General features: G+C 32.1%; 1 protein-coding gene across 1 annotated transcript; it reads right to left on the reverse strand.

Annotated features, from left to right (window-relative positions):
* Positions 1–1,705: 1,705 nt before the first annotated feature.
* Ube3a (ubiquitin protein ligase E3A) lies at positions 1,706–14,190 on the reverse strand. Its single transcript, XM_068771443.1, has 16 exons — positions 13,991–14,190; positions 13,542–13,752; positions 13,324–13,457; positions 12,467–12,615; positions 11,471–11,647; positions 10,857–10,972; positions 10,281–10,497; positions 9,740–9,909; positions 9,129–9,297; positions 8,061–8,195; positions 7,111–7,313; positions 5,656–5,837; positions 4,377–4,545; positions 3,655–3,822; positions 2,943–3,098; positions 1,706–2,159 (listed from the first exon to the last, which is right to left on the reverse strand). The coding sequence occupies exons 1-16, from the start codon at positions 14,023–14,025 to the stop codon at positions 1,821–1,823; spliced, it is 2,730 nt and encodes a 909-aa protein (XP_068627544.1). The 5' UTR covers positions 14,026–14,190; the 3' UTR covers positions 1,706–1,820.
* Positions 14,191–14,253: the final 63 nt, after the last annotated feature.

The following is a 14,253-nucleotide window of genomic DNA, read 5'->3' on the forward strand; positions in this document are numbered from 1 at the left end:
ATTATATATATTTTTACATTTGTTATTTCAATATGAAAGATTTATTACCTTTTCACAACAGTTTTATAGATTCATTTAAAAACAATGTTTTCTCGGCTTATGAAATTATGTTAAAAAATATGTTACTGCAAAAAAAGATAAAAAAAATTAATTTCTGCTATCTTTTTAATAATGTAGAATATATAATTTGGAGTTTCTGACCATGTTAACTTAATCTAGGTTTATTAATGACCTAACTGTGAAATTTGTAAAAGATCCTAAGTTTATCTGAGAGGCATAATGAAATGATACTGGATAATAAATACATAAATTATATTTAAAGTTGACTAAAATTTTAAAAAAAATATGAACAAGTTTTGAAAGTGGACATTTAATTTTTAACAGAAAAATAAAATTTATTAATATCGAAAAGAAAAATCGAGAATTTTTCTCTTTAATTTCATCACTATGCCTCTAGCATAATCATTGATTGTAAATGTATTAGGTAATGATACTAAAATAAACATTTTGTAGGTGGCGACTTATAATCTTTTGATCTATTTTTAGAATTTATACTTTTAATATTATTTATAAGCAAATTTAAATAGTAAATAACATAATATACAAATCTTTGTTTTATTTGTTATAATCTATGTAAACAAATATGTCATCGTTCTCAAAATCACTTGATACCTTTTGGTGTGGTTATTGAAGAGCCCTCTAGCTGAATGATTAGCAAACCGTAGCTCGCGACCTGCAATTGACTCTTTTTTATACTCTGCCTCCCCCTGTTATTGCACAAAGACAATATTTTCTTAATAATTTATTCACATAAAAAATATTTTCTCGTTGTTCTTTTGTCTCAATATTTTTCACTATTTCTTTTTCCATCACATTCTCTTAGTCTTAATTTCCATACCAATTATAATATTGTTACATTTCATATTTATTTTATATTTCTGTGCATTAACAATTTAGTAACAGTACCATTTTCTTACACTCCTAAAGTTAGTGTTAAAAATAGCATAACTTTTCTAATTATTAATCTATTACAGATATTACATTCTCTTCCATTTTTATCACTTTTTCACAGGTTGTTTCTTCGTGTATTTATTACCCGAATATTTTGTATTGTTACTTTTGATAACTTTTTCTTTCATCTGCCATAAGTACTCCAGGAAGCTTGTATAGTATTAGAGCAGGCAGGAAAAGTTTTTTTTTTAAATGGATTAAAACTAAGTGTAAAATGTAAGTGATTGTGAAGTGTCCAGACATTGGAGAGGGGCTTATCGAAAAATATGCATTAATGCAATGCGTACTCGGTCCTGCATTCACTTTATATCTTGTTTTTACATTTTATACTGCAATACAACTTTACAGTTATTATTCGTTGCGTTTTATACAGCGATTCATTGACAAATACATTTTTAGTTACCTTTATTCTATTTGAAAAGTATATTGTTTTCTATTCTTGCGAAGGAAATATTAGCATTTCACAGGCTGGCCAATGTATGTTTTTGGTGGACAAGTCACAAGAAACTAGATGTAAATAATATAATATAAATTCAGCCATAGAAGACCCACTGCTGGACATGAGTATCATCGTGAATTAATCTCCTATGAGACCGTTTCGCAAGTGGCCTGCACCATAAGTCAGTACAGTGTACATATGACGACGAAGGTACCTTACGAAAAAATCAACGCGCCAATAAAACAATTTTCTAAATACGTTAAAACAAACTTTATTAATAATACAAATTCATCGTCGATACGGCCTCATTTACAACATTACTGAGATAATCAATTCAATTATTAAAATTATAAAGCAATTTGCTATCGCACTACAACATTCCGAAACCTTTTGAGTAGCTTATGGCTTTCATCAGTCTGTCTTGTAGCTTGTCTTTGTTTTCATACTCGGGGAGCAACAGTATGTTAAAGCAAGTGTGCGCAGTGGGGAGCCTGTCGCAATCCGGCCCGTTCCTCGCAATCACCAGCTTGAGGTGACTCAACCCCCCCACGGGCACTCTGTCCGAGCCCGTTGTGAATTGCAGCAGTTTCCTCTTATCTTCCAGCGGGAGGCTGTGCACGATGTTCCAAAAGTCCTTGATGGTTTGCGAGTCGGCCGTGTATCCGCCGTCGTACTCAGTCGACTTCTCCAACTCGTTAAAGTCGAAATTCTGCAAATAAATCATTGATTGATTATTCAAGCAATAATTTAAATATTAATAATACGCAAAAAAGTTTAAAAAAAGTAAAAAAATTTAAAATGTAATTTAGAAATGTGGAGGTGGGTCTAAATAATAGGCGATAATTTAGCATTATAACTAATTTTAATGGAGAGGAAATCTTAATACGTCTTACACAATGGCGGCGTCGTTGTGAAAGATAGAAAGAGTTATATTTCCGCATTCATCCATCTCTCTCATATACACGTCGTTTAAAAATCATCTTACACTCCGTTTATCAATCATGACATTACTACATTTAGTAAAATTTTATTGTCCTATATAAATATTTCTTTTATATTTGATTCTTTTCTTCATTTTTGGACTAACCCAATGTTAACCATTAGTAACCATGTAGGTATCTGGTTGACTTTCCTTAGGTGATCGAGTAGTGCCTATTTAAACTTCAAACTACATGGATATAAATAGTATCATTATCATGATCAATGCTGATGGCCAATTCTGAGACATTTTAAGAACTCAATAATTTCCAATAAGTCCAGTAGAAATCGGTCCGCATCTAATGTCTTCCAACATTTAAAAGATCATCTATTTTTTTAGGTCTCTATGGTGGATCTCTACTTCAAAACCTTGTCTAAAACGGCTGTCTATTGCTATTTCAACTTGCCAATTGACTGGTTCGTGTAAAGATCTCATTCCTAATTCGATTACGCATTAACTATTATGATAAATGAGTAAAATAAAATAAAATAAATTAAAAAAAAGATAAATTACTTTGCTGCCGCAAACCAATGTTTCGACCTCTTCAGGGCGGAAGAGCGCTCGCAAGGGGCTCTCGTCCGTCACCATCACGAAACCGCGTCTGAACGCTTTGAACTGCGTCTCTACTGACTCGTTGAGTAAGAAGTCAGCGTACAGCTCCACAAACTCCTGGAAATTATTGTCCACGTTAAAACTATTCACAGTCAGAAATGTTATCTCAAAAAAAAGGGAGAGCTTATTGTGAATTTTTCTCGAATCAGGTGTCTATCTCGCAACCAAGTTTATTTTTAAGTTGAAGGACGACAATATTCTTAAGACACCATTAGTCACAATTCAAAGTTGATAATAAGATAAATAAAGGGGTTCTTCATTTCTCTGCAACATTAAATCTGTAATTATATACCCCAAAAACTAAGAAGAATTATTTAAAAAAATGATTACTTAATTACATCTAACTTCGGATAAACTATTTTTCTTATAATGTGAAAAGACGCAAAGCGTTCATTTGATAGTGTACATGGCCTGATTGATCTGCTCCGGCCATTGTGCTTTACACAGGATTTTCCATAAAAAATCCCTCGAAACCTACTTTTTTTTAAATTTATGATGTTGATGTATTGTACTTAACAAACAGCGCAAACTTATTTGTATGAGTTTTATTAAAAAATGTCTGTTTGTATCGGAGCATATTTTCCATACGATTAAACATATATAAATATATTACCCTCTTATTTTCCTGGGTAACAAATATACTATCACCATTCTCCTTTAGGTCATGGAATATATTATTGCCAAACACATCTTGATAACATATCCTAAAAGTTTGGTAGTACACTTCTTCTAAATCGCTTTCCGTATAATCTAACATGTCTTTTAGACCACTATATAAAATCTGAAAATAAAATATAATAATTAAAAATAGGTCTTATAAAACTATCATCAATACATATATACTAATAGTCATGTAAAATAAGAATACACTACTTGCAATATACTATTTCTATACACTATGTACTGTAATACAGACTAATTGGCTTTTTTACATAATTCGAAAAACGTTTGGATGAAAATTCACCTAAAGTAAATGGGTTGCTTTACTAGTAGAAGCTTTGATTGCTTTGCCAGTAAGTTAGAAGTATAATTAATCCTACTTGTGTGAGACGAAATATTATGTAATATTTCACATATACTTGTGCACAGATATGACAAAATGGCCCAAAAGTTATATAGTTCTTTTTTGTACTATTTTCCGAGCTTATGACACGGAAAAAGTTATCTTTTGTAAATTGAATCAATCGCATTGAATATTTCTTCCTTATTTTTTATCCAAAAATAACTTTGCACATTAATGAATATTATAGATCTGCTGCATAATTAGTACTTTGTTTAACTGATGAAATAAAAAACTAATGAAAAAACACAATAACAGATACAAAATCAACTCACAGGATTCCAATCTGCTAAATCTTCAAAGGAGCCTTTTCTACCCATGAGTTTCCTATAGACCACCATGGGAAAATTGACTGCCAGTATTACGTTGTTATATATAGCTAATCCGAGGACGATGCCAATCAAAGTAAACTGCGCCTCAGTTTCAAAAGATGTTGGGTTAAACCTAAGAATTAAAAGTAATTAGAAAAAGACATAAATATTAAACGAAAATCATATCTCTAATATGACGAATTTTAAAGTAAATGGAGGCAGGTGACAATGTTAACAACTTTGCCACGCTCCAGGGAGTATCTATGCGCAAGGACCCCAAAAATCCCTCTGTGGACTATGGCTCGAGATAAGTTTAATGGTCCAATTATTTAATGAGAGAACGCCGAACGACGGCTTGACACGATATTTCATAGGTTCAGGTAAATAAATAAATGAAATCAAGATTCAAATGTGTATAAATATCACAAATTCTCAAGTTCCACGAATATTTAACTAAACTGGATTAAACCGAAAAATATTATGATACAAAATTAAATAGCCCAATAGCGAAGAATTAAGTTTGACAACCATATTCATATTTTGCCAACTAATCAAACGTCCCAACAGATTACGATTGCTGTCCAATTGCGTGTACATCTATTCACTTTTTTAGTTTGTTAAATCGGACCATTTTTATTTGAAAATGTGTATCCTAAACCGGATTATTTCATTACTAAAGAAAAAATAACGAAGAAGGAACCCATAACTTTGCCCCACAATGCTGACGAAGTTATGGGTTTCTTTAGTGCATTTTTCTAACATTATCTTCTGCATTATAATTTGATCAAAGAATGAAAAATTCTGTACTCTTTTTATACACTAAGTTAGACATTTGAATCTTGTTCACATTTAGTTAAGTATCTATGAAGTATTGGTATGGATTCTAATTAGTTTCTACAACTAAAATTACTAACTTGTAGACAGTGTTATTGGAAAGTCGCCTTAAAACTTAAAAGAGGGTAAATTTATAGCTCATTTGTTTGATATTCACCCACTTATGGTTTTTACTCAAATTTACAATGAACTTGTATGAAGTGATCACTCTAAAATATGTTACATTATTTTATTTTTCTAATGTGATAACAATAACATAACATAAAATAAAAAGTCTGCAAAGACAGATAGTAAGCAATAATTAATTTTAATAACAAAACACTCTTTTATTATGTCTGAAAATATTGTAAATATAATTTTAAACTCTTTAAAACTTTTACAAATATTAACAGTCACCCTGTATATTTACCACACAGTATGTGAATCTGGTTGTTGTGTGAACATGCCATAGTCGGGATTAAATATCTCCTCGACGATGAGTTGAAAGAATTCTTTGCTGACGCCGCCTTCGTCCACACCCTGCTCGCCTTCGAACTCCACCACCAGCTGCTTCTTGAGGTCTAGCGCACGCTCTGTCGCTACCATCTCCAGCTGTGAAGTACATATTCACATTGTACAAGTTATACAATCACTAAATAACAGTCCAAAATAATTTTTAGAATATAAATTAAATTCGTAAGACATACTTTCATTGACATAAGACATCTTTACTACACTTTTGTATTCATATTTGAAATGAAATTCACATTTTGTAAACGGTACGCTGCAGACTGGGATAAATATTTGACGTTTTAAGTACCAGCTATGCTATATAATGCACAGTGTGTAGCCACTTGAGAAGTATGATCTATGGTCTTCCAAATTGCTATTTCATCATCATTTCATAAATATTTATAAAGTCGCGTTGTATGCGGTTACTGTTACTTAATACAAGATGACGCTCGAGAAGTTATAACTTCGCTCGGCGCCAATAGATAGCGCTGGCAGTCGAAAGCGCAACACCAGATTTACTTTGGTAAATTGAGATATAATTTTAACTAAAATTGAACAGTATCCGACGTATACACTCACTCTTATCTGGTTTTGGACCATCATTTTTGTGCAGCGTGTAGATAGGAGATTGCATATAAATGTGTTTGTCATAGACTGGCGGTAGGATGCGGATCGCTTCTAGATATGTCTCTGTATATACTGGCGCACCGTTTCTTTGGTGTGACTATCGTTAGAACTACCCAGATTTGTTGACTCATGATTGATATTATAATGTACACATTTATAATTAGTAAATTCCATTTAAATATTGCAACTAATTTCTAGCTAGCTCTAGACGATCTGTCGAATTAAATGTGCGTGTGATTTAAATGCCTATTAAAGATATTTTGAATTTGAATAAAGAAAATTGATAATCGAATTTGCGCTGCTCGCATCTAACGACTTTCCGCGACTTTGACTATGTCGTCAGTCTAGCGAGTAGGGGGCCCGCCCACGTCGTATCTAACGGCTCGTGGTCGTCCCTCGAGAACCTTACCAAAAGCTCTCGGTTGCGTGAGAGATATGCTCCGCCCACTGCCACTTCAGATGAGCAATTCTAAAACCGACATCGATTTATGTCCTTAGTTCTTCTGTAGATCTCATTTCTGATTCGATCTTCGATTTTTGGTTAGAAACGCTTTATTTTGAAGATATCACAGCACATATAATTGTATAAAGAACTTTCTAATGTACCTGAATGGATAGGATAGGTAGTTCAATTTTTTTTTGTCGGTAGTAATCAGCTGATACGACAGTTTTTACAATACACTACAACAATTCTCTTCATCATCTGCGGAGGAGCGCCTTAAACTAAGTGAATACAGGTACTTACCTCGACGAGTGCGTCGTCAATGATGTGCGTGCGACGGACCTTGAGGCGCAGGAAGGGCATGGGCGGCGCCGCGCCCACCACCGAGTGCAGTAACGACACGCGCCGCTCCGAGAACATACGGATGCGGTTCTCGTAGTACAAGCCGAGCGACTTCGTTGCCGCCGTCAGTATAAAAGGATACTTTAGGAACGCAAATTTCTTACCTGAAATAACACGATAAGTGTCTTACTATTGAGTTACAAGAAATTTTCTTTTAAAAAAAAGCACGACCTTGGTAAATTCGCTTCCAACCAGCTCTATTAAATATCTATCAGGGAGACCCATAACCTGCAGTGAACGTCTTACGGCTGAAATGATGATAATGATGACGTAGAATATGTAAAGGGGACAGGAAAATAATGTCGTTTCTGTGCATGTCGATATTTGATTGTCATTTAGGTGCTCATTACGTACTTGGAAAACGTTGTATACTATATAACAAAAGGTTGTTGACAAAAAAAGTGAACACGTTATTGATTATAAATAAAAACTTTTTAAAAATGTAGCCGTGTGAATTTAACCTAAAAAAGGGACATCAGTCCCCTTAATATTTAAAAGGGCCGTTTGAAAAATTCATGCAAAGATACTAATTAGGTATACAAATGATTCCAGTAAAGAACGCAAGCCACCTTTCTCAAAAGTGAAAGAGAGGAGTAATGGAGAAGCAAACAAGAAAGGAGGTCGATAAGAGAAAGAGAGAGGTCGCAGAGAGACATAGGAGCAAAGGAGAGAAAGCGACAAATACAAAGAATATATAAACGACCACAAACTCTGTTACTTTTTTAGATTTTCTACCTTAGACTAATGTTCCTAAACTCTGAGACAACACTAGTGGTTTAATAGTTATACATAAAAGGATAATGTGAATTTCTATGATTATAGTAAGCTTGGTTAAAAAAATATGTACTCACCTATAGTAATATCAGATTTATAACTAGCAAAATCTATGTCCATTTCTATATTATCACTAAGAGGTTCATTGTAGAAATCCTCAAATGGCAGGTATGGCTTTCTAGCGTCTAACACATTTATATCTAATTCAACAGCTGCAACAAAAAACGATTAAAATAAAACTTCATTTAATTGACTTCATTTATTTAAAAAAATAATGGAAATTTCTCCAATAAATTTTCATCAATGAGGAATAATACCAAATTACACAGTTTAGGTTCCTCTATAATCGGTGACCGTAACTGTAAAACAGTGTTTTGGTTTACGGCGTCTCTACCAATTATAGTATAATCAGTGAAAAATTGGAAATGTAAACTGGAATAAGCCTGTTCCTTTACATGCAAAAGCACTCTTCTATCTAAAAATTCTGGGCTATTGAGAAGGCTAGAAACTATTTGTAACACATTTAAGCCCTTTCCATTGTTTTAGCTATTAATTTATAGACTTAAGGTAAATATTAATCAATCAAATCTCTATTTATCAATGTATCTCTGTATATGCATATAAAATTTAAAACCTGCTTCCATTGGTCATGTCATGACTTAAGAACAGCTTTACCAATTGAATTCATATTTTTATAGGCTTCCATATTTTCCTTAATTTAGGCTTTTAATTAAAAAAAAAAACAATTTCAGTTGCCGAGTGTTTATGGCATCAATCTTAGAACTACGAAACTTTGTTTTTCACATGGTACATTGTATGGTGCCTGTTCCCGTGTTGGAAAAGCATCAATATTATTTACTTGTACACCAGAATTACAGTAAACACTATGTTTTGGAATAAAAAAATTTCAAGTTAACAAAGGACACAAGCCACTTCCAACTGGGCCATTTGGAAATCTATTAGGTAATCCTGTTCAGCAGTAAACGTCCTTCTGCTATAATAATTTATATAAAAATGTAACTTAAAGATGTCTTACATAAACATGATCAATGTACAATATCCATATAAAGAACTTATGTTAATAAATATAAATGCTTGAGAATTCTAAATCAGCCTTACCAACAAGATAAAAGACAAGGTTATACCTAATGGGTCTTCTACTCGTGACTGCTTAGAGCTCTTCAAGGAAGAGAGTGGCAAAAGATCATATAAGGCATCTCCCAAAGGATCCAATTGGTGCGGTAAAACCACTGGCTCTTCCTCTTTACTATTGTGTTCCACTACACCAGCGAGCATATTAGCATAGTATACTATCTGAAAGTTAATTATTTTGTCAGTGTCAATAATATTATTAACTCAGTTCGTTTAAAGGAGCATATACACTGTAATGCTAAAAATAAATTGAAAATGTCAAGCACAGCTTTAAAGTTGTAAATAAAATAAAATTAGTTGTTTTTTGGTAAATTTCTGGAATAAGTTGGCAATTTGGTATTAATATACATTCTCATGTAGTGTCTGTGAATCAAACAAAAAGTTATAAAAAGGCCCTATTACAAAATAAAATAAAAAAGAAAAAGTTTTTTTTGCTATAATAATAAAGCTTAGGAATTCACTGCTCTAATGCTGTATTAAGGATATTGTCATCCGAGTTTGTTGAGGGCTCATCACAGATCAATACACCTTTGGAACACCCATAGCTATAAGTTAAAGCATGCTATTATAGGGAAGCTCGATCTGACTTTAAATTCTATTCTACCTTCATAAGCTTAGTCGCCATAGTTACTCCGTCATCATCTTGCATTTGAAAATACATTGTGTAGTTGGTTGATATAACTCTAAGCGTTATAAGTTGTTGTAATGTTTCTAATATGTGGCGTAAGCTCTCTTTGCAATGCTGCGCCCATATCCGCGCCAACCTGGCCTGAGCTGCAATACAAAAATCTTTATAAAAAGGTAAACTTCTATTAGAAACATCAAAAAATGTAAACAGTATTGAATATTAGTAATAATGGTGTCAAGGTATTTTGATCTGAAATGTTCTGGAGATGAAAAGGGGAATTCCAGAGAAATAAAATTCTTCATTTACATCGGTATTATATGGGCGAAGCTCCAATGAATATACACATTTCTACTTCGGACTTTTTGTTGTTACTACCCCAACCTACCAGCTCTAAGATAAATCCCACAATACATATTTACTTCACAACTTAATGATATTATTAATTTTAAAACATCCCTAATTGTTTTTACTTTTTGATGGCAATAATAGCTGCCATTTAATTAAATGTTTAAAGTACCTTTAATTGATAAATGCTCTGCTGCATGACACAGTGCAGGTAGAGCAATCTCCAAGTAATCACTACATCCAAGATCAGGTACTTGAAAAGCTATCACAAAGCAATTTACAACATCCTCCATGGCCATTTTCTTATTTATCCTCAAGTCAATCTTCAAGTGTTCGGCTAGAGTTGTCAGGGCCGTGACTAGCGCGGAACTATAGTATTCTGAAGGTACCTACAATTAAAAACAATCCACTTATAATTAGAGATGGAATAAATGGATACAAATCTATCTAAACCTAACTTTCAAATATATGAACTTCATACGAATATATGGCTTTCAGTCATCTGTCTAGACTGCAATTCTCGAAATATACTTCCAAAGTGCATTTTATAATAGGCCAGCACTTCAACCTTATGTAAACATCTGACCTTTGATTATAATCAAAAATCTCTTTACATCCTTTTTTATGAGGACCAACAAGTATGAATATAGCTATATAATTAAAAATAATGGTTGTTTCGAAAACAAAAACACTATTTATTTATTACAGTTTAGAACATTCAATTAGTAAAAAAAAATCTTATTCTTACTTTAGCAAGATACTGAAATGCCCTGTGACATGAAGCCACATCCAAACCAGGTCCAGTTACACTGTCAATGTCCTTGTCAGGGTCACTTGATGAACACATTGCTTTTGATTCTTTATCTATAAATTTCATTTACAATATTTTTAATTATTATACAAAAATAGAAATTTAAATTGATAACATTTCCTTCTTATATTATTTCAACATCACAAAAATTATTAATATACACAGTTGAAGCAGTGAGAAAATGTAAACAAAGTTTATAAGTACATAAGAATCAAATTAATTGTTTTTATTGGTAAAAAGTGATTGATTGATGACAAATATTATAGAGGAGGCTTTATGAATTCCTAATAAACAAAATAACAAAAACTTTAATTAAAAATTAATCTCTCTTCTTGCACCAAGTATTGTCTGACTTGCCCAAGCATAAAATGGTAAATATGCACATTGAATATCCAATGTTCGTTCTTTCCCCTCACTTGTAATGATTAAATGTACTAAAAGTATATTTAATCATTTTAAAAATGATGTATAATTTATAATTTGTAAATAAAAAGTTTATAAAAATTTGTTTTTTCGGACTTAGTATTTTAAAAAAGTAAACACACTTGTACCCTTTTTTGCTTCACATCTTGTCTCCTTATCTGTTACTTTACTCTGAAAAGACCTGGCCAATATAGAGGGTTGTGTGAATGCTTCTCCAAGTGCCCTTATTAATGGCTGAGGTGTTTTACTTTGCAGACAATCATCACAAAGCTGGCGCATTCGATCCTCTGTTAATGGTGCTCCATCTAATGACAATAGTTGTGATTAATTAATTAAATATATGGTTTTAACAGATCTAAAATAAAATATCTAAATGAATTTTTTAGTCAAGGTAATGGTATGTTAGAAATATAAAATGTTTAAAAGCTAATTTGAGTGGAGTATAAATAATATAAATTATATAAAAAATATTATACAATAGCTGTCCCATAAATCAACGTTAGGCAAAAGCAGGAAGAAAAATAATATGCAATGTGGATATAAAATAACACTATGAAATTATTTGAATTTTGACGGCACATAATAATAAATAAATCAAGTTGGATAATTAAATTTTCAATGTACCTACAGTACCTGGCAATAAATGTTGTACATCGCCCTTGGAAAGAGACAATTGGCTAATTTCGGCTTCATAAAACGTTATCTCTGTCGCACGAAATACAACGACTGACGAAACGTCATATAGGTAGAGTGGGACAGAGATAGTATAATATGAAGTCGAAATTAGCTGATTCTCTCTGTCCAAAGGTCGATGTGCAATATTTATCACCAGGTACTGTTTGTACATATAATTTGTTGCATTAACAATGAAAAAGAATAAAACTGGATTTCTGTTCATTATCATCATTGCGGCCATAGAAAAATCACTAGTGGGCATAAGCCCCCCCTCCATAGATTTTCAATAGGATTAGTTGGAAAAGGCCTGCCATCCAGTGTCTTGCGGCCTGATGCATAACAAGGTAGTCTTTGTCTACCTAATAAAACCTTAACATAGTCACCTATCCACAAAATGAGTGGATGTCCTACTTTGTGCTTGCAAAAAATACAGTTAAACAGACACTTACTATTGTGACTAGGGTCTTTAGTATCATCCTGTGTAGTAATATGACTAGTATCCTTTGCTAGACTTTCTTGTTCTTTATCAGATGATGAGGTTTCTGTTTTTTCAATGCTGCCAGTAATTTTAGTTATTTTATTTGATGCATTACATGTGCTAAAATAAAAATAAATCTCAATTACTTTTTTATGATGTCTTATATTTAATAGAGCTGCCTGTTTACACTACACTATTGATATTGTATTATAGAAATTATTTTTGTATTGAAAAATATCCCAAGATGAGTATGGCAATGTAAAAAATATAACTATAACTGTATGTATGAGGGAGATAACTAGAACTATTTAATGTGTTATGTGTGTATTTATTACAACTAGTAGAGACTAAAAATAATTCCTTTTGTTAATTTATTATTTCATGTCTTGTTGAAAATGTACACAACATAACTAGGTATATATTACGGGGACCAGAAAGTAATGTCATTTCTGTTGACATATTTTACAGAAAAACTGATGGATTTTTAAGGCTTCAGCTTTGAAAATATGTATACTAGGTGGCAAAAGGTTGTTAATAACAATGGTGAATATATTGTTAATAAGAAATAAAAACTTGTTAAAAATGTAGTTGTGAATTTAACTTAAGAAAGCAACATTACTTTTTGATCCCCATATAAATGATATAGTACACAAGTAATAAGTTTACATATTTATTAAAAAATATCCTTGAATATTGCCAGATTCAACTTAAAATGAAAATTAACTGTCTGATATATGTCTTTAAGTCATTTGTATTTGTTAATATGATACATTTGTTTAAAGCTGTTTTCATGGCCAATGTATCCATTGTGATTATAGAAATACTTACTCAGAGTTAGTATCACAATTGTTGGTTTCTGTTCGAGGTACTTTATTTGGATAACTGTCACAAAGTTTTGCTTCTTTGTATTCAGCCAACTTTATAGCTTCTGCTGCTGCTTCATTAGGTGATAAATTTCTTGCCTTAAAATTAAGAAAAGAGAATTAAATTAACTTGTCAATACAACACATTTCATCTAACTTTTATATATGTTATTAAGATTTTACCTGCTGACTGGATGCACAATACTGATTATTACAGTTAGGGTTACCACAGCCATCAAGTAGCTGATAGAAATATCTTTCGATCAGTTGTTTCGCCGCACGCTTCATAATGTCCTGTGAGTTACCCGGAACTGGACTCAAGCATAAAACTGGCTGAGTTTGTTCTTCTGGGTGTTTTGGGGTAGAATTATTTGACGATGATGCTTCGTTCCCCCTAAAAATTTAATTCGTTAATATTACATCCGAGTAAAAAACAAAAATTATTGGCATCAAAACAAAGAATAAAAATAGCAAGTAATGCTATTAACCTCCACAAATTATCTTATTAATATAATTATGCATATAGCTATTATGAGGTTCGATATGAAGATAGATATTTCCTTTAAACAAGACTGTTGAATTCTAACTTTAAAATGTACTTCACGAAATGTAAACTTCACTAATAAATTTACCTTGAAGCTTCGTCAGTTTCGCTGTTTGAGTTCATAGAAATTATTATTATCCAATACTATGTAATCCGTAACCGGTGGATAGTATAAGAGTAATAGCGTGAACCGAAACATTCGCCAATTGTAGAATAAGCAGCACAATGTTTTTATAAAACAAATTAATTAGGCATAGAAAAAATACAACCAATTGTTCTTATTCTACAATCTGTCATCCATTTTGAACTAGAGAATCGTTTTACGCATTATTTGCAGTATTGATAAGTATG

Source organism: Battus philenor, unplaced genomic scaffold, assembly GCF_028537555.1.
Source record: "Battus philenor isolate CCGP_79_NKW_IND1 unplaced genomic scaffold, ilBatPhil1.0.hap1 SCAF_4, whole genome shotgun sequence".
NCBI lineage: Eukaryota > Metazoa > Arthropoda > Insecta > Lepidoptera > Papilionidae > Battus > Battus philenor.

Coding starts and splice junctions, on each gene's coding strand:
- Ube3a (XM_068771443.1), bottom strand. CDS start 14,025: ATGAACTCAAACAGCGAAACTGACGAAGCTTCAAG. Junction 11,648..12,466: donor TAAAGACCCTAGTCACAATA/GTAAGTGTCTGT, acceptor TATTGTCATTAG/ATGGAGCACCATTAACAGAG. Junction 3,823..4,376: donor ATTTAGCAGATTGGAATCCT/GTGAGTTGATTT, acceptor TTTTATTTTCAG/ATTTTATATAGTGGTCTAAA.